General features: G+C 38.4%; 1 protein-coding gene and 1 long non-coding RNA gene across 6 annotated transcripts in view; one reads left to right on the forward strand and one right to left on the reverse strand.

Moving 5' to 3' along the window:
• The window catches only part of LOC129889081 (probable 3-hydroxyisobutyryl-CoA hydrolase 3), a 76,467-nt gene that overhangs the window by 24,213 nt on the left and 32,994 nt on the right, over window positions 1–19,260 (reverse strand). For all 4 annotated transcript variants that reach the window (XM_055964209.1, XM_055964208.1, XM_055964211.1 and 1 more), the window contains exon 4: window positions 13,325–13,388. In XM_055964209.1, the coding sequence (XP_055820184.1) occupies window positions 13,325–13,388 (64 nt within the window). The remainder of the gene's footprint in view (window positions 1–13,324; window positions 13,389–19,260) is intronic.
• On the forward strand, window positions 14,328–19,224 carry LOC129889083 (uncharacterized). 2 transcript variants are annotated; one of them, XR_008766799.1, is made up of 3 exons: window positions 14,328–14,741; window positions 14,832–14,890; window positions 18,654–19,224. It is a non-coding gene; the product is annotated as an uncharacterized LOC129889083 (long non-coding RNA). The 2 variants fall into 2 exon arrangements; XR_008766798.1 differs by having other exon boundaries at window positions 18,674–19,224.

Raw genomic sequence — 19,260 nt, forward strand, 5'->3', positions numbered from 1 at the left:
CCTCTCATTTTTTAAAGGCATTACAGCGTGGTTTGGGTACACGGCTAGAGATGAGTTCAGCATTTCATCCCAAAACTGATGGTCAGTCCGAGTGGACTATTCAGGTGTTGGAGGATATGCGTAAGGCCTGTGTGATTGATTTTGGTACCCGATGGGACCAACACTTTTCCTCAGTAGAGTTTTCCTATAATAACAGCTATCACTCCAGCATTCAGATGGCACCATTTGAGGCATTGTATGGTCGTAGATGTTGATCACCCATTGGATGGTTTGATTCTGTTGCGGTTGATGCATTGGATACTGACTTACTTAGGCATACTGTGGAGCGGGTAGGTTTGATTCAAGGTTGACTATTCACAGCTTAGAGTCGTCAAAAAAGATATGCTGACAGGAGGGTTCGTACCTTAGAGTTCATGGTGGGTGATTGTGTGTGGCTTAAAATATCACCCATGAAGGGTGTGATAAGGTTCAAAAAGAAGGACAAGCTTAGCCCAACGTTTGTTAGCCCGTTTGAAATCCTGAGAAGAGTAGGTGGAGTGGCATATGAGTTGGCCTTACCTCCTAAATTGTCAGTTGTCCATCCGGTGTTTCATATTTCCATGCTTCGCAAGTACATATCGAATGAGTCTCATGTGATTTCTTATGATGCGGTAGAGTTGAGTACGGATTTGACTTATGAGGAGGAGCCGACAGTTATTCTAGATAGGCGGCTTCGTAGACTCAGGACCAAGGAGGTCGCTTCAGTTAAGGTGTAGTGGAAGCATCGGCCTGCTAAGGAGGTGACTTGGGAGTTAGAGTCTGATATGCAGGCTCGGTACCCTAAGCTTTTTAAGACCCCAGGTACTTTATTTTATCTTATGTTCGAGGACGAACATCTTTTTTAGTGGCGGATATTGTAATGACCTTGAGGGTGATTTTCAAAAATTTGTACAAAACACGCGTGAAAAGTAACTTTTTGGGCAGAAAATGCCCCTTTCTTCCCATTTCAATATTTTCATCAATTGTTTGAGTTCTTGAACTCCTTGAGGTGATTTGAGAAGCGATTTTTAAGGCAAAGTGTTAGGTAAGTGATTTTTGACCTAAAACCTTTCCTTTTCATTAAGTTTTTGATGATTTTAACCCCTAAAGTTTAGTTTCAAACCCCAAAAATCTTTGTTTTTTTCCTAATTCGAATTTAAGGAAAATGGTGATTTCTAACTCGTTTTGAGCTCTATTTTTATGGGTTTTTCAACCATGAGTTCCTTATTACAAGTAGAATGTGATTGTCCAATAAATTTCCAGATTTGACCTATTTTAGAAATAATTAATTTTTGGACTATTTTACCCCTGATTCCGAAATCTAATAATATGGGTGTCATTGGACTCCTTGTAATATGTATGTTTTATTTTTGATAGTGGGTTTTCAGTCCGGGCATTGAATTTGAGAGTTGCTTGTTCAGTGGAGGTGTTCGAGTGCGGTTTCGGCAATTGAGGTAGGTTTGGCTATCCTTTTTTGAGATTGAGATGGGTTATTAGTCATTCATATGTTATAGACTTTGGGATTAGTTCGTAGTATGAGTTGAGAATGTTATATATATTGTGATGCCCGTGTGGAGGCTTATTTAATAATGTATTTCCATGTGGGGGTTTATTTGATTACATAGCCCGTATGGAGGCCTTATTTGTTATTTTATTTGCTTTGAGAGCATGTGATTCGTGATTTGCCTAAGAGAGAGGCTTGAGTATATTATTTGACTTGTGATGCTTGTCTGAGAGGTTGAGTTGGGGGTTTTGAGAATGCTTGAGTATTGAAATATTATTGAGAAAGGAATGAATATTCCTATTACTATTTATTGAGGGTGAATATCATGTGTAGGTTAAGTTTTGAGAACATTGAACCTTCTACCACATGTGAGTTGAATATTACTTCCATGTCATATGTGTTTTGATGCATTCAACTTCATTCATCATAGAATTTGAGAAATATGCAAATTCTTTTTGAGAAAGAAAATCAAAACACCTTTAAACATTTGTATCTTGAGTCCCTGTCCGAGGCAGTACTACGGCAGGGTAGTGGATGCATTGTGATTCCTTGACCACGAGGAGGTGGCAAGGATAATGAGATATTGTGATTGAGGTATATGGTCTGCGAGACCCCCATGGGTCCTGTTTGGTAGCACAGCTCGGCAGGTGTATATGACAGGCTGTGCGACAGTCTTGATTTCACCGTACCACTACATTATTGCATCATCATATTGCATTGTATTGCATTGATAGCTGTGCTACTTGAATTATCTGATTAATTGTGATTATAAGCTGTTATTATGGGTCTACTTTACTCACGCCACTATATATATAAACTGGCGGCACCGATGCCGAAGTGGGACTTTTCTGTATACAGGTGAAAGCGTTTCTTAGTTTATTTCATAGGTTTGATTAATTCCTTATACTCAGTCAGCTAAAACCTACTGAGTATATGTGAATTGTATTCACCCCTACTTCTGTATCCCTTTTTGATGCAGATACTAGTCGGGGTACCTCACGTGGCAGTTGATATTCTAACAGATTGTGTATTCTCAGATTAGTGGTGAGGTCCCAGAATTTGGATCGTCACTAGTCTATCCTTATTTTTCAGTCTTTTGTATCATTCAGAGACTTATGTTGTATCTTCAGATTCGAATCTTGTATTAGATGCTTTTTATACTTATGACACCAAGTTTTGGGATAATTTTCTCTTTATTATTTTTCTTTTTATTTAAATTGTGGCATTATTTTTCCCTTTGGGAGTCTGGTATGAGTTTTATTTTTGGGGTTACATATCAGATTGGGTTTTGAGATGTGTGCCATTATGACCTCAATTTTTGGATCGTGACAAATTGGTATCAGAGCACTAGGTTCACTGGTCTCATAAGTTAAAGAGCAGGGTGTCTAGTAGAGTCTTGCGAATCGGTACGTAGACGTCCGTACTTATCTTCGAGAGGCTACAAGATACTTAATAGGAGGATTTTCTTCTTTTTACTCCATTCGTGCGATTTATTTATATCAAGTGTTGTATACCTCTAATCTGTTCCTTCTGCGCAGATGGTGAGGACTAGAGCCACAATTACTGAGGGTGAGGCTGCACCTGCTGCCCGAGCCCAGTACGTGGGTGAGATAGAGGACGTGGTGGAGTCAAGGGATGAGGCCGAACGAGGAGAGCGGCACCTGCTCGTGGATGAGCTAGAGAGCCATCACCTGAGCCCATGTACGAGCATGAGGATGACTTGGAGCAGAAGACTGAAGAGCAGAGGCCATCCCAGCCTCCTATGGTTCCCGATAATGCTCCGATGCTTCAGGAGCTACTGGTTCAATTATTGGCTCGACTGGATGGTGCTCCTACCTCTGGTATTCTTCCAGGTAGCGTAGGTTCTCCTATCATAGTTGGTGCTACACCGCCAGTTCAGGGGCCTAGTGTAGGATTTCATACTCCTGGTTCTTCTTTAGTGCCTTCTATTGCACCTCCGAGATTTGCAGCTCCGCCAGTTTCTGCTAGTGCTGCCATGTCGATAGTTGGACAGAAGAGCTTCGAGAGGTTTATTCTATTAGCGCCTCCAAGGTTTAATGGTACAGCCGGAGAGAAAGCCTATGACTTTTTGACTAAGTGTCACGACAGGTTGTTCAACCTAGGCATCTTAGAGGCACATGGAGTAGCTTACACTTCATATCAATTTGCGGGAGTAGCCAAGGAGTGGTGGAGGTCGATTCTTGCCCGTGGATCTATTGGTTCTCCTATGATGAGTTGGGAACAGTTTACTGAGATGTTCCTTGAGAGATTTGTGCCTTATAGCCTCCGTGATCAGTGCAAGGATGAGTTTGACAGACTGGAGCAGGGCTTCCTATCTGTATCTGAGTACGAGACTCACTTTCATGAGTTATCTCGTTATGCTATGTCGAGTATTCCCACTGAGTTCGAGCGGATTTGCAATCTAGTGAAGAGATTTGCCGGTTATCTCCAGGAGGCTACAGCCTCTTTTGTACTGTCTAGAGGTACATTTTAGAGTATTATTGATCATGCCAGGATGATAGAGAGTATCCGACGTGCTAGACAGCGCGAGGCCAAGAGGTTCCATCAGCAGGGCCAGTTCAGCGGTCATTCCTTCAAAGACAGAGAATATTCAGATTCAGGAACCCATGGTTATTAGGGCAGACCGGACCAGACAGCTATTCAGGGTTCTTCGGGCTCCGGAGGTCGTTTTGACACTTCTTGTTATCCCCCATGGGGTTTAGGTCCTCGAGGTTATTATGTGTGTGATGAGTTTGGCCATAAGGCCCAAGATTGCCCCAAATGTGCTCATTCTACTAGGCGGCCCGAGGCACCAGTTGTTCGTTCTATAGATGCTTCAGCTATTTGGGGTTCTTTACAGAATACTAAAGGTGGCACTCGTGGTGCTAAGGGTGGAGTACGAGGTGGTGCTCGTGGTGGTTCGCAAGCTAAGGGTGACCATTAATTATGCTATGTTATACCAGGTAGATATAAGGTAGAAGCCTCTGATGCAGTTATTACAGGTATTGTTCCAATTTGCCATCGTTCTGCTTCAGTATTATTTGACCCAGGGTCTACCTATTCTTATGTGTCAACTTATTTTGATGTGGGTATTGATTATGTGAGTGAGTTCCTTGATGTGCCTATTACTATTTCTACCCCAATAGGTAAATCTTTAGTGGTGGATCGGGTATACAAGGGATGTTTGGTGATATTTTCGGGTAAAGAGACTCGTGCAGACTTGATTTTATTAGAAATGCTTGATTTTGATGTGATACTGGGTATGGACTGGTTATCTCCTTATTATTCTATATTAGATTGTTATGCAAAGATCGTGACCTTAGCTTATCCCGAGTTACCTAGCTTGGTATGGAAGGGTAATCCGAGTTCGTATCCTAAGGGAGTGATATCTTATATTCATGCTCGTCGCTTGATGGATAAGGGTTGTTTGTCTTATTTGTCTCATGTACGTGATCTCACTACGGAGTCATCGCCTATAGAGACTACGAGGGTGGTGAGAGAGTTTATGGATGTATTTTCTACATACTTGCCGGGAGTTCCTCCTAACTGTGATATTGATTTTGTAATTGATTTGGAGCCTGACACTAAACCCATCTCTATTTCTCCTTATCGGATGGCTCCGACAGATTGAAGGAGTTGAAAGAACAATTGGAAGATTTATTGAAGAGGGGGTTTATTAGACCTAGTATATCACTGTGGGGTGCACCTATTTTATTTGTGAAGAAGAAAGATGGTACTATAAGGATGTGTATTGACTATCGACAGTTGAACAAGGTCACTATCAAGAACAAGTATTCTCTCCCTCGCATTGATGATTTATTTGACCAGCTTCAAGGTGCATCGGTGTTCTTAAAGATTGATTTGAGATCGGGTTACCATCAGTTGAGAGTACGGGAATCTGATATCCCGAAGACTGCATTCAGGACTCGTTATAGGCATTATGAGTTTGTGGTTATGTCCTTCGGATTAACTAATGCCCCGACTTCTTTTATGGAGTTGATGAACCGGATATTTTGACCTCATTTGGACTCGTTTGTGATTGTGTTTATTGATGACATCTTGGTTTATTCCAAGAATGAGGCAGATCATGTTAGGCACCTGAGGACAGTCCTTCAGAGATTGAGAGAGGAGAAGTTGTATGCAAAATTCTCCAAATGTGAGTTTTGGCTTGAGTCTGTGACATTATTGGGTCATAGAGTGACCAAGGATGGTATTATGGTTGATCCAGCCAAAGTTGCAGCAGTTCATGATTGGGTTAGGCCTACTTCGGTTACCGAGATTTGGAGTTTTATTGGGTTGGCAGGCTACTATCGTCGGTTTGTTCAAGGATTCTCTTCTATTGCAGTTCCATTGACTAGGCTAACTCAAAAGACCATGGCATTTTAGTGGACTGATGAGTGTGAGGCGAGCTTTTAAAAGCTCAAGAAATTATTGACTTCAGCACCTATTCTAGCCTTACCCGAGAAGGGCGTGGCCTTTATTGTGTTTTGTGATGCTTCGGGAGTGGTTTAGGTGGTGTATTGATCCAAAAAGGTAGAGTTATAGCTTATGCTTCTCGACAATTGAAGGTACATAAGAAGAACTATTCTACTCATGACTTAGAATTAGCAGCGGTGGTGTTTGTTCTGAAGTTGTGGAGGCATCATCTCTACGGAGTTCATTGTGAGGTCTATACTGACCATCGTAGCCTTAAGTATATCTTTTCTCATCTGAATCTGAACATGCGGCGGCGTAGGTGGTTAGAGTTATTGAAAGACTATGATATCACCATACTTCATCATCCAGGCAAAGCTAATGTGGTAGCGGATGCCCTGAGTCGCAAAGCATCTAGCATGGGTAGTTTGGCCTTCTTTAAGGCAGTTGAGAGGCCTTTGACGTTGGAGGTTCATTCATTGGCTAGACAGTTGGTACGACTTGATATTTCTACACATCATGGTATTTTGGCCTTTGTGGAGGCTAGGTCTACTTTGATGGACCAGATTCGTACACATCAGTTTGAAGATGACAAGTTGAGGGTCATTCAAGACAGAGTGTTGGGTGGTGAAGCAAAATCAGCCTCTCATGATCCGGAAGGAGTTTTGAGGATTAATGGTCGCATTTGTGTGCCCAAGGTGAGTGAATGGTACGTATGATATTGGAGGAGGCTCATTGTTTCAAATATTCGATTCACCCGGGAGTGGCAAAGATGTTTCATGACTTGAAATAACACTATTGGTGGTGTGGCATGAAGAGAGACATTATTGATTTAGTGGCTAAGTGTCTAAATTGCCAACAAGTGAAGTATGAACATCAGAAACTGGGTGGTCCTATGCAAAGGATGCCCATTCCTGAGTGGAAATGGGAGCGTATCACTATGGACTTCGTGTCTGGATTACCCATGGCATTGGGTAAGTATGACTCTGTCTTGGTGATTGTGGATCGATTGACCAAATCAGCCCATTTCCTTTTGGTGAAGACTAGCTACAATGCGGATCAGTTAGCTAGGATCTATCTTCGTGAGATTGTTAGGCTGCATGGGGTGCCTATCTCTATTGTGTCGGATCGGGGTTCAGTGTTCACCTCTCATTTTTGGAAGGAATTACAGCGTGGTTTGGGTACACGGCTAGAGATGAGTTCAGCATTTCATCCCAAAACTGATGGTCAGTCCGAGCGGACTATTCAGGTGTTGGAGGATATGCTTAGGGCCTGTGTGATTGATTTTGGTGCCCGATGGGACCAACACTTGCCCTTAGCAGAGTTTGCCTATAATAACAGTTATCACTCCAGCATTCAGATGGCACCATTTGAGGCATTGTATGGTCGTAGGTGTCGATCACCCATTGGATGGTTTGATTCTGTTGCGGTTGACGCATTGGATACTAACTTACTTAGGGATACTGTGGAGCGGGTACGTTTGATTCAGGGTCGACTATTCACAGCTCAGAGTCGTCAGAAGAGTTATGCTGACAGGAGGGTTCGTACCTTAGAGTTCATGGTAGGTGATTGTGTGTGGCTTAAAATATCACCCATGAAGGGTGTGATGAGGTTCGGAAAAAAGGGCAAGCTTAGCCCAAGGTTTGTTGGCCCGTTTGAAATCCTGAGGAGAGTAGGTGGAGTGGCATATGAGTTGGCCTTACCCCCTAAATTGTCAGCAGTCCATCCGGTGTTTCATGTTTCCATGCTTCGCAAGTACATATCGGATGAGTCTCATGTGATTTCTTATGATGCGGTAAAGTTGAGTCCGGATTTGACTTATGAGGAGGAGCCGATAGTTATTCTAGATAGGCGGCTTCGTAGACTCAAGACCAAGGAGGTCGCTTCAGTGAAGGTGCAGTGGCAGCATCGGCCTGCTAAGGAGGCGACTTGGGAGTTAGAGTCTGATATGCAGGCTCGGAACCCTCAGTTTTTTGAGACCCCAGGTACTTTATTTTATCTTATGTTCGAGGACGAACATCCTTTTTAGTGGCGGATATTGTAATGACCTTGAGGGTGATTTTTAAAATTTTATACAAAACACGCGTGAACAGTAACTTTTTGGGCAGAAAATGCCCCTTTCTTCCCATTTCAATATTTTCATCAATTGTTTGAGTTCTTGAACTCCTTGAGGTGATTTGAGAAGCGATTTTTAAGGCAAAGTGTTAGGTAAGTGATTTTTGACCTAAAACCTTTCCTTTTCATTAAGTTTTTGATGATTTTAACCCCTAAAGTTTAGTTTCAAACCCCAAAAATCTTTGTTTTTTTCCTAATTCGAATTTAAGGAAAATGGTAATTTCTAACTCGTTTTGAGCTCTATTTTTATGGGTTTTTCAACCACGAGTTACTTATTACAAGTAGAATGTGATTGTCTAATAAATTTCCAGATTTGACCTTTTTCAGAAATAATTAATTTTTGGACCATTTTATCCCTGGTTCCGAAACCTATCAATATGGGTGTCATTGTACTCCTTGTGATGTGTATGTTTTATTTTTGATAGTGGGTTGTCAGTCCAGGCATTGAATTCGAGAGTTGCTTGTTCAGTGGAGGTGTTCGAGTGCGGTTTCGATAATTGAGGTAGGTTTGACTATCCGTCTTTGAGATTGAGATGGGGTAATTAGTCGTTCATATGTTATAGACTTTGGGATGAGGTCGTAGTATGAGTTGAATGTTATATATATTGTGATGCCCGTGTGGGGGCTTGTTTATTAATGTATTGCCATGTGGGGGTTTATTTGTATTACATAGCCCGTGTGGAGACCTTATTTGTTATCTTATTTGTTTTGAGAGCATGTGATTCGTGATTTGCCTAAGAGAGAGGCTTGAGTATATTATTTGACTTGTGATGCTCGCCTGAGAGGTTGAGTTGGGGGGGTTTGAGAATGCTTGAGTATTAAAATATTGTTGAGAAAGGGATGAATATTTCTATTACTATTTATTGAGGGTGAATATCATGTGTAGGTTAAGTTTTGAGAACTTTGAACCTTTTACCACATGTGAGTTGAATATTACTGTGACACCCCGGAATTTTTTTTTGCGAAGAATCAAACATTTCTTCACGTGTGGGTAGACTCAGACCGGAGGACTTGTAATTCTACATATGAGTTAGAATTAATTCCTAAGTATTTGAAGTGTTTTAGATGTGTTTAGGGGTCTTAAGGGATCTCTAACACCAAGTCGAGTCCAAAGAACTCCAATCGATTAAGTTTTCGGACGAGTTAGTATAAGGGTCAACTTCAAACGACCATATCTCCTAGTATATAAATAACTGGGTGGACCACGACCTACCAAATTAAAGGTCTTTGAGTCTTCTTTCCAACGCCACCAAGATTGCAATTTTTGGAGTTCGGAGTCAAACGTTATGGCCATTTTTCTACGAACTAGAACTGCAGGAATATTCAGACCTGGGCAAAATATAGGCTTGGCGCCCCAGTGGCGCGACGCGCCACTATAGCGCCAGAAAACAGCCTCAGTAGTTTGATCCTTGGCGCGACGCGCCACTATTAGATGTGCAGGGTTTTAGGCCTATTTTGGCTTGGCGCTGCAGTGGCGCGACGCGCCACTATAGCGCCAACAAGATATTTTGCCCAATTTTCAGATTTTTGAAGAGGGGCAACTTGGACTTTTTCCAAATTATATATACACCATTCTTGGACGTTTTTGGACCATTTTTCAGTCCTCTCTCTCTCTCTAAAAAGCCCTAAAAGCTCTTCTCCCTTCTCTCTACTCTTCTTCTCCATTTCCAACAAAGGAGTCCAAGAAGCTTCAAGATTAGAGTCCTCCATTAAAGACCCAACCTCAAGATTTTCTTCAAGTCTTCACTAAGGTATGTAAGGCTAACCTAAAATATGGATTTAGTTCTTCCATATGCCCATATATGTGTTGGATAGAAGTTGTGAAAGAGTTGAACCTTCTAAGAAGGTTTTCTTGAAAGTTTTCCTAAACTATGGAATGTTTTTAAGTACTATTAGTTGATTGATGTTTTTAATGACTTGAGTTACTAAATAGTTATCTTTCATATTTTTGGCTACAAATGTATCTTTGTATATAGATTTATAGGTATTGACGATATTCTTGAGTTGAGTTTTGTTGAGAGTATGGGTCCATGTTTCATTCACATGAACTCAAGATGAGATTTCTTGTCCTAAATGTCTTGAGGTTGAGATAGATAGTTGTGTGTATATATGTATTGATTGGAATGAAAAGAATGAATTGGTTAGTTAAGAATGTCCCTTTTGCTTCTATAAAATGAACATAGGACAAAAATAAGGATTTTGGAGTAGATGTTTGATGATTGATGTGATGATGATACTTGACAATGATGTGATGATAATGTTTGATTATGATGTAAATGATAATATATGATGATGATGTGATGATGATGTTTTGGTGATGATGTGAGTGATGATGTGAATGGTGCTTATTTAATATATGTAGAATGGTTGACGAAGAGGTATATTGATGAGAATGTTATGTGATGAAGTGGATTGGAGTCTAATGTGAGTTTGTGGTATGTGATGTGCATAATTTGAGTTGATTAGAGTCTTAGGAATGCTTTGAAAATAAATGATCTTTTGAGAAGGAGCTTTAAATAAATTAATTGTGAACCTTTTTGCATAAACTACTTATACACTATTTTGAGTCTAAAGAATTATTAGTTTTATCTTTGATTTAGAAAAGAGTTTAAGTATGAGTTGAGTAAGAGGAGCCTTTAAATGAGTTGAGTATTTTTACATTAAAGTATTTATTTTGAGTTTGAGTTGAGGAGTTGAAATTATATTTTGATGTACATAACATTTTCTACATTCATTGAGTCGAGATTGTATAAATTTTTTTAAAGAGAAGAGTTTGATGATTTGAGATGAGTCGATTTGAAAGAAGGTCCAATGAGACTTGTCATTATGAGTTAATTGAGTTGAAATGAGAACAGAGTTGATGAGGTGGCAATGTTCCACATGAAACTAGCCGTGAGGGCTTGTTTGAGATGATTGAAGGAGTTTTATGAGCATGGAGTTATGGGAGGAGTATCGAGCACCGAATTGAGCAAGAGTACAGTCCATACTCGAACCCAATACCTGTGTTGCCAAACGTAGGGGGGATTGAACCGTTAAGTCGGATGCTTCCCCGAGAGATTTGTCCTGACATTATAGGACTTGGTTGGATTGGATCCATGAGGTTCGTCGTTCATGCCCTGGCAAGGTATGAACGGGCGTGGCAACGACGTCGTTTCGTTGTACCTTCACTGGCTCATAAGTGTTGGTTGTCGGTTAAGAGAAACTCCCATTTAGGTCTTTATAGTACTCTGAGTCAGTTGAGTTGAGTGAGTCGCTATATGCTTATGAGTTAGTCCGGTCTATACTATTTCTTGTTAGACTTAGGACACTTGAGTGAGTTGTTACATATTTATTGAGTTGAGTCCTTTGAGTTGAATTGTAAAACGTTGCATAATTTAATTTGCATATTTACTGAGTTGAGTCCTTTGAGCTGATTGTATTAGTTGAATGTTGAGTAGATTGTATAGAGGTTGGATTGGAGTAGATGAATATGCGATTGGAATGAATGGAATGGTATGTGACTAGATTGGATTTGATTATTGAGTTAATTGTTGAGTTGAGTGTATATAATCGGATTGTACATGATTGAAAGGGATCGAATTGTAAATGAGTTGATTGAACGGTATTGTGTATGATTGGATTGGATTGTATGGTATATGATTGATCTTTGTCTAAAAATGTATTATTACTTTAGACTTATGACGCCTTGTTGAGTCTCTCTTATCTTTTCAATTTGAGATATTTGGACCGCTGCTATTCTTCCTTGAGGTATGTTTCATTCTGCCATTTTACATACCAGTACATTCCACGTACTGACGCCATTTGGCCTGCATCGTTTCATGATGCAGAGACAGGTTTGAGAGATCGTCAATAGGAGCATCATTGGGGATCTATTCGCACTCAGCGTGTTGGTGAGTCCTCCCCTACATTCGGAGGACACCGTCTGTGTATTCTCGTATCGAGTTAGCCCTTTTCATTTTGATTTGAGGTAGCCATGAACATGTCATTGGCACCAATTAGATAGTAGTGATAGAGGCTTCATAGACTAGATAGTGATGAGTCGATTGAGTTATTCTCGTCAAACTGTTTATAATGATAAATATTAGAGTTGAATTTGTTGGCCCATGGCCTTTATTCTTTGAGTTAGACTAAGGTTTGAGTTGCCCACTGAATATTTTCTTTATTCTTTTGTCTTCCGCTGATCGAATGAATGAACGGATGTGTGATCAGGCTATGTGGTTCGCTTGGAAGCCAGAAATGGTTTCTGAGTGCCGGTTATGTCTAGGGTACCCTCCCGGGGCGTGACAATTACTTCCATGTCATATATATTTTGATGCATTCAACTTCATTCATCATAGAAGTTGAGAAATATGGAAATTCTTTTTGAGAAAGAAAATGTAACACCTTTAAACCTTTGTATCTTGAGTCCCTGTCCAAGGCAGTATTACGGCAGGGTAGTGGATGCATTGTGATTCCTTGACCACGAGGAGGTGGCAAGAATAATGAGATATTGTGATTGAGGTATATGATCTGTGAGACCCCCATGGGTCCTACTTGGTAGCACAGCTCGGCAGGTGTATACGACAGGCTGTGCGACAGTCTTGATTTCACCGTACCACTACATCATTGCATCATCATATTGCATTGCATTACATTGATAGTTGTGCTGTTTGAATTATCTGATTAATTATGATTATGAGTTGTTATTACGGGTCTACTTTACTCGCGTCACTATATATATAAACTGGCGGCACTGATGCCGAAGTGGGACTTTTCTGTATGCAGGTGGAAGCGTTCCTTAGTTTATTTCATAGGTTTGATTAATTCCTTATACTCAGTCAGCTAAAATCTACTAAGTACATGTGAATTGTACTCACCCCTACTTTTGTATCACTTTTTGATGCAGATACTAGTCGGGGTACCTCACGTGGCAGTTGATATTCTAGCGGATTGTGTATTCTCAGATTAGTGGTGAGGTCCCAGAATTTGGATCGTCACTAGTCTATCCTTATTTTTCAGTCTTTAGTATCATTCAGAGACTTATGTTGTATCTTCATATTCGAACCTTGTATTAGATGCTCTTTATACTTATGACACCAGGTTTTGGAATAATTTTCTCTTTATTGTTTTTCTTTTTATTTAAATTGTGGCATCATTTTTCCCTTTGGGAGTCTGATATGAGTTTTATTACACATCAGATTGAGTTTTGGGATGTGTGTCATCATGATCTCAATTTTTGGATCGTGACAACTATGTAACTCAGAACATCAAAAAAAGAGACATTTATGTTATTACCTTGTAACATGAATTGTATCACTCGAACTACGTCTCCTCCAGCACAAAATGCTTTTCCTTTTCCCTACATTGAAAAATAAAATAAAAAATTGACTGACATTTAGTGTCAAAGAATTCTAAATTCATATAAACATGATTTGATTTTAATTTGTAGAACATATTTATGTTCTAAGTTCAATAAGTATATCTCACTTATCAGATATCAAATTGCTTATAATTTTTTAAGCGAATATATATTAGTCTGTAAACTATTGTATTAATTAATAAAGCATAAAGAGAAATCTAGCCAGACCATGGGGCCCAAAATAAAAACAACACTACAAAAAATAATAAGGAAAATTTATCAAAACAACAATATTTTAGCATTAAATAGAACTCTATAGCTATAGTTTGCTTAATTATGGATAATAGCAAAATGTTAGGCGAAGAAGGAGGAGAGAGACGAGCGAGATCTGGGAGAAAGAGGAGAGAGTGTATTTTTTCATTGATTTTGGAGAAAAGGAATACAAAAACAAACTGCTTTGTATCAAAATGAATACTTATTAAGAGGAAAGAGGCAAGCGAGATCGAGAGAGGGAGGAGAGAGGATTATATTTTGTATTTATTTTGCATTGTATTATATATTTATTGTATTCAAAATACAACAAATTATATTTTGTAATTATTTTGCATGGTATTCTATATTATTTTATATCAATTGTATTGGAAACACAATGAATATAATTGTATTCATCCTCTCTTTGATTGGATATAAATACATTTGATAGAGAGAATGAATGCATATTGTATTCTTATGAATACAAATATAATTGATACATAAAAAATACAAAATACAGTTTTTCATATAAAATTGAAATAAAATATAAAACTCTTACTTATATTTATTGAATATAATTGATACATAAAAAAATTGAATGTATTTCTTCTTATTGGCAGGAGAGAGAAGGCGAGAGAGGAGAGGATGAGGAGAGAAGAGGGCAGGAAAGAGGGAGGAGAGGCAAGGGAGAGAGAGAAGAGGACAGGAGAGAGGGAGGAGAGATATCAAATTAGGATACAAATAATTTGCTATATAATTAAAATATTGTTTTTTTAATAATTTTTTGAAAATATAATTATTTTCCATAAATAATTTGATAATTTTGGCTAGTTTGATAATTTTCCCAAATAATAAATCAACAAAGAGTTGATTGATCCAAAGCTAGATTTAGCCCAAAAGAACTATCATAGAGGCATTATCAGTGTATCGACAGATTATTCGACAATCTTCTCCAAGTGTTGAGAAAGAACTTGAAAATATTGTCGGAGTCTTATTGTTGGAACTGCTTCTTTGTTCTTCTCCTCCTCTATATAATCTTACAGGTTGATCCTGATAAAGCATTCTGAGTTAAGCTCTGCATCGAGCCTATACTGTTTCAATGTAAGTATTTGCCTCTACTTTTCCTTTTCTTGATACTCATAGTTGTTCTTTTGAGTAACTCCTTTGTATCTCTTTTTTCTTTTTCTATAGGTAGTTGGGTGTATCCATTTCTGAATGAATCTGAAAAAGGGTGTTGTCAAGGATCTCAGGTCCTTCAATGCTCTTTTTCCTTCTGAGCTTTAACTTGATCTTCTTCTGTCAATCTTGTGATGTGTTTATGCTTTGTCAGCTGGGTATGGTATAAATGATAGGGATGATGAGTTGGGACCCTTTAAGGCAGAAGCATAGGTTATGAGTTGTACTTGCACTCCTCTATTAGGGTTTTCTGTAAGATTTTACAACAACAACAACAATAACAACCCAGTGAAATCCAACAAAGTGGGGTAGTAGGAGGGTCCTACCAAGCTACAAAAATTGATATGACCCTGCAGTCCTTTAATTTTGGTGAAGTTTCTTTTTGATATCAAAAGTAGAATAGGCTAGCTAGATTGTACAGAACTATTATGACAATGTTAGGACAGTATACTCTATAAATATGTTTATTGTGTTCCTTGTTCACTCCATCCCTTAATCTCTTTGATTGTTGCATGTGTTATTGTTATTTGATTTTACGTGATCTTGATTGATGGTAATTGTGGTTTATATGTGTTCAAGATCTTTCTTTCTTTGATTGGTAGGTCTTGAAAAATGTGATATTGTTGTGTTCCCTCTTGTTCTATAGTTGTGTTATCTAGGAAGTCTGCTAGTTGATTACCCTCTCTAAAGGTATGGATGATTTGTGCTCCATCCCTTAATCTCTTTGATTGTTGCATGTGTTATTGTTACTTGATTTTACGTGATCCTGATTGATGGTAATTGTGGTTTATATGTGTTCAAGATCTTTCTTTCTTTGATTGGTAGGTCTTGAAAAATATGATATTGTTGTGTTCCCTCTTGTTCTATAGTTGTGTTATCTATGAAATCTGCTAGTTGATTACCCTCTCTAAAGGTATGGATGATTTGTGCTCCAAGAGTACCATAATCTCCCTGTTTTCCTCTATCTCTTTTGTAATTTTCCCGGGTACTTCCATGATATTTCTTAGAATGAGAGAAATAGTTTTTAAGGAGGACATTCTGAATCATGTGTCAGGCAGTACCTTAGGGCCTCTAAAATGACCATGGTCTCAATGTTTGTGTTGGTTACTATCCATCTTCTCTTGGCTTGTCCATAGATAAGGTCACCTCCATTATTCCTTAGAAGAAACCATAAGAAATTTGTCATGGGTTACCTTTTCTATCTCCATCATTGTTACACTTGATCCTATCCCCTTTCGGCATCTTTACAACTTGTGTTTATAACAATTTAGGAAAGCAATCACAATATGTCAGTTGGTACACCTGTCATCCAAGGATAGTTCATCCTAATCAGTTTCTAGATGGTCGATCGGACGTGGTGTACTATTCTTCTATATGTAGTAGCTCTTCCATGTCTGGTTGAATTTATCCTTTTTAGTAGTTCCCACATTATGATTGTTGGGATGGCTCCAAAAATTACTTACAGTTTGGGAGATGCATTCATGGTCCACCACTGTATTATGAGTGGTTGCAGGTGCAACCTTTCAATGATCATATCTGCACATGAAGCAAATTGGTCCATATCTTAGTAGCTATAAGAGCTATTAGAAAAAGGTGAGACATTTTCTTGTGACCATAAAAATCACAATGCCAACATCTAGAGGCAATGCGAATCCTCATTCTCTTCAAGTTATCATCTATGCCTCCAAAAGAAAAAAAATTATCTTGAAGACTACTACCTTAACCCAATGTGCTCATAATCTTTCCTTTCTTCTGTTTGTGCCTCACCAATTCCCAAGCAGACTTGATTGTGAATATTCCTTTGGCAGTTCCCATAAACCAAGCTCTATCAATATTATGATTTCAAAGGGTAAGGCTAATATTCTTAATGACGTCATCAGTCATCTCTTCAAAGTTATTATCTAGCAATTTCTACTTGTTCCACTCTTTACCGGAGATAAACCTCTCTACTTCAATTTCCTGCTCTCCTGCATTATCCTCTTCCACAGAGTATAGTGCTCTTGTCTGGTCCAACTACCAAACCAAGCTGAATGTGCCTGATTTTCTCCACACATGGAAAGCACATGATCCTTTAGATATAATGAGGTGTAGCTTCTTGCAATATTTATTCCACAAGTAATTACTCCATAATAAAGATGTGGATGTTCTGAAGTTCCACTAAAGTATATCAAAAAGAGGAGCTTAGACATTGTGCAAGGACCTAAAATTGAGTGTTCCTTCCTATTTTGGTAAACATAGTTTGTCACCCCTATTGTGTTACTCCAAATGAATATGGCAAAAATCATATGGAGGATTCATGGTAGACAGTGGGTAGACAAACATTGATTTTAAGACTTGTGAGATTAAAATATACCTTACACCAAAAGAAACAAGTTTATTCTGATAGGAAATAATCCTTTGAATCATCTTCTTCGGTAATTCCTCAAAGTGAAACTTGTTCTTTCTTTCATAGAAAATAGGGAATCCAATATGAGGGAAAGGAAAAGACCTTTTATCTTACTCTTGTTGTCCTCATAATTTTGTTTCTCATTGTTGTAGGCACCTTTCATGAAGTTACAGAAAACTCTTAGTTAAGTTGATCGTCTACCCAGACACATTCTCATAGATCCTTAGGGCCTTCATCATTTTCTTCATATATTGTTGATGTCCTAAGCAGAAAAGAATATTATTATTTGCATAATTTGGTGGTTGATTTATGAGATTCATTTTGGAATATCATTTACTATGTATCCAGTGTCCTCATGTAGACTATTTTTCCATCTTTCTAAGACTTCTACAATTATAATGAAGAGAATGGGGGACAAAGAGTCCCCTTGTTTCAGTCCACTACCAGAATGAAAGAAATCAAAGGATTATCCATTAATCAGTAGAGTACCAATTGTTAGAGACCAACCTCCACACCATATCAATAACAATTTTCTTAAATTCAAACTTTCTCACACCTTAGTTAAGAAGATCCATGAAACTCTATCATAATCCTTAGCTATGTCCAGCTTGACAACCACATTGTGAATCTTGTTTCTTTTGTTTATATGCCTTATAGTTTCTTGATCCAATAGGACATTCTCAAATATACTCCTCTCTTTGACAATGCATGTTTGGTTTCTTGAGATGATCCGTGGCAGTACTGTCACCATCTTCTCATGAAGCATTTTTGAGATGATCTTAGGAGCAAAGGTACTAAAGCTTATGAGCCTTAGGTCAATGATGTTACTTACCTTCTCCTTTTTGGAGATAAGAACTAGATTGGTGTGAGAAATGTATCTTGGTAATTTCTACCCACAAATGAAAGTTTTCACCATATTAATCACATTATTTCTTTTAATGTTCCAGCAATTTTGAAAGAATTGCCCTGAAACACAAACACCCTCTGGACCAATGGTGTTGCCTTTATTTAGGGGGTAAAATCATTTTTCTTATCTCTTCAATACTAGGTAAACCTTGAAGAATGATGTCATTGGGTTGAGATGCTTGAAAGTTGTGCTTGATTGAAATATTGTTCCTAATTTGTGCTTGAAAAGTTGATTTTTAAATGAGAATGATTTCAAAAGAAGAGAACATTTGCTTTATAATGATGATGGAATCAATTGTGAGTTATGTTATAGAGTGTGAGTTATGTTAGAGTCTTTTTGTTTTGTTAGTATAAGTCTTGGTATATAATTATGCATATCCTACATTGTGTGTAGCTAAGCGTCAATCCAATGCTTTGTGAATGCTTTACTTGAGGACAAGCGATAGCTAAAGTTTGGGAGTTTGATAAGTTAGTATTTTACCTTCATATTAGACTCATATTCATGGATTATTATTATGTTTTAATGCTAATTGAGGAGACTCTAGGTTTTAGTTCTCGTGTGCAGGCAATTCTTGAAAATAAAGTTTGAAGGATTTGGAGATAAAACTCACTGAAATACACCGGTGATAGAACCATCGTCCAAAAGGATGGAATCAACGTCCCGCTGGCTTGACGCCGGCTAGACTAGAAAGAAAATTGTCTTAAGCACCAACATTAAATAATTGCAAATCGGGGTTCTGTTGATCCTAGTGCAGATCAGATCCGGCCGGAAAGAAACACACTGAGGTGGTGACGTGACCGACGCTGAATGCTTCTGCACCAGCGTTTCACTGGTTCAACACAATTGGAATACAAAAGCTCAAAGACAAAAACATATTTAATCCTGAAAGTGCTTTTTTTGAAAGGTTTCAATGATAATATTGAAATTTATGTAATTATGTATCATTATCTTCTTCTCAATTGGGGAAAGGTTTCATAAAGATTTCTATTAGTGAAAGTATAAAATAGAAAATAGCTTGTAGAGTTCTTACTTACTCAAGAAGGAAACTTAAATTTGTACATCTTTAAGCTTGAATTCAACTTTGGTTATTGTTTATGCTTGAAATGGAGCTTTTCTTTATTGGTATACCCTCTATTTCTCTATTTATGAGT

Source organism: Solanum dulcamara, chromosome 5 (genome assembly GCF_947179165.1).
Source record: "Solanum dulcamara chromosome 5, daSolDulc1.2, whole genome shotgun sequence".
In the NCBI taxonomy this organism is placed as follows: Eukaryota; Viridiplantae; Streptophyta; class Magnoliopsida; order Solanales; family Solanaceae; genus Solanum; species Solanum dulcamara.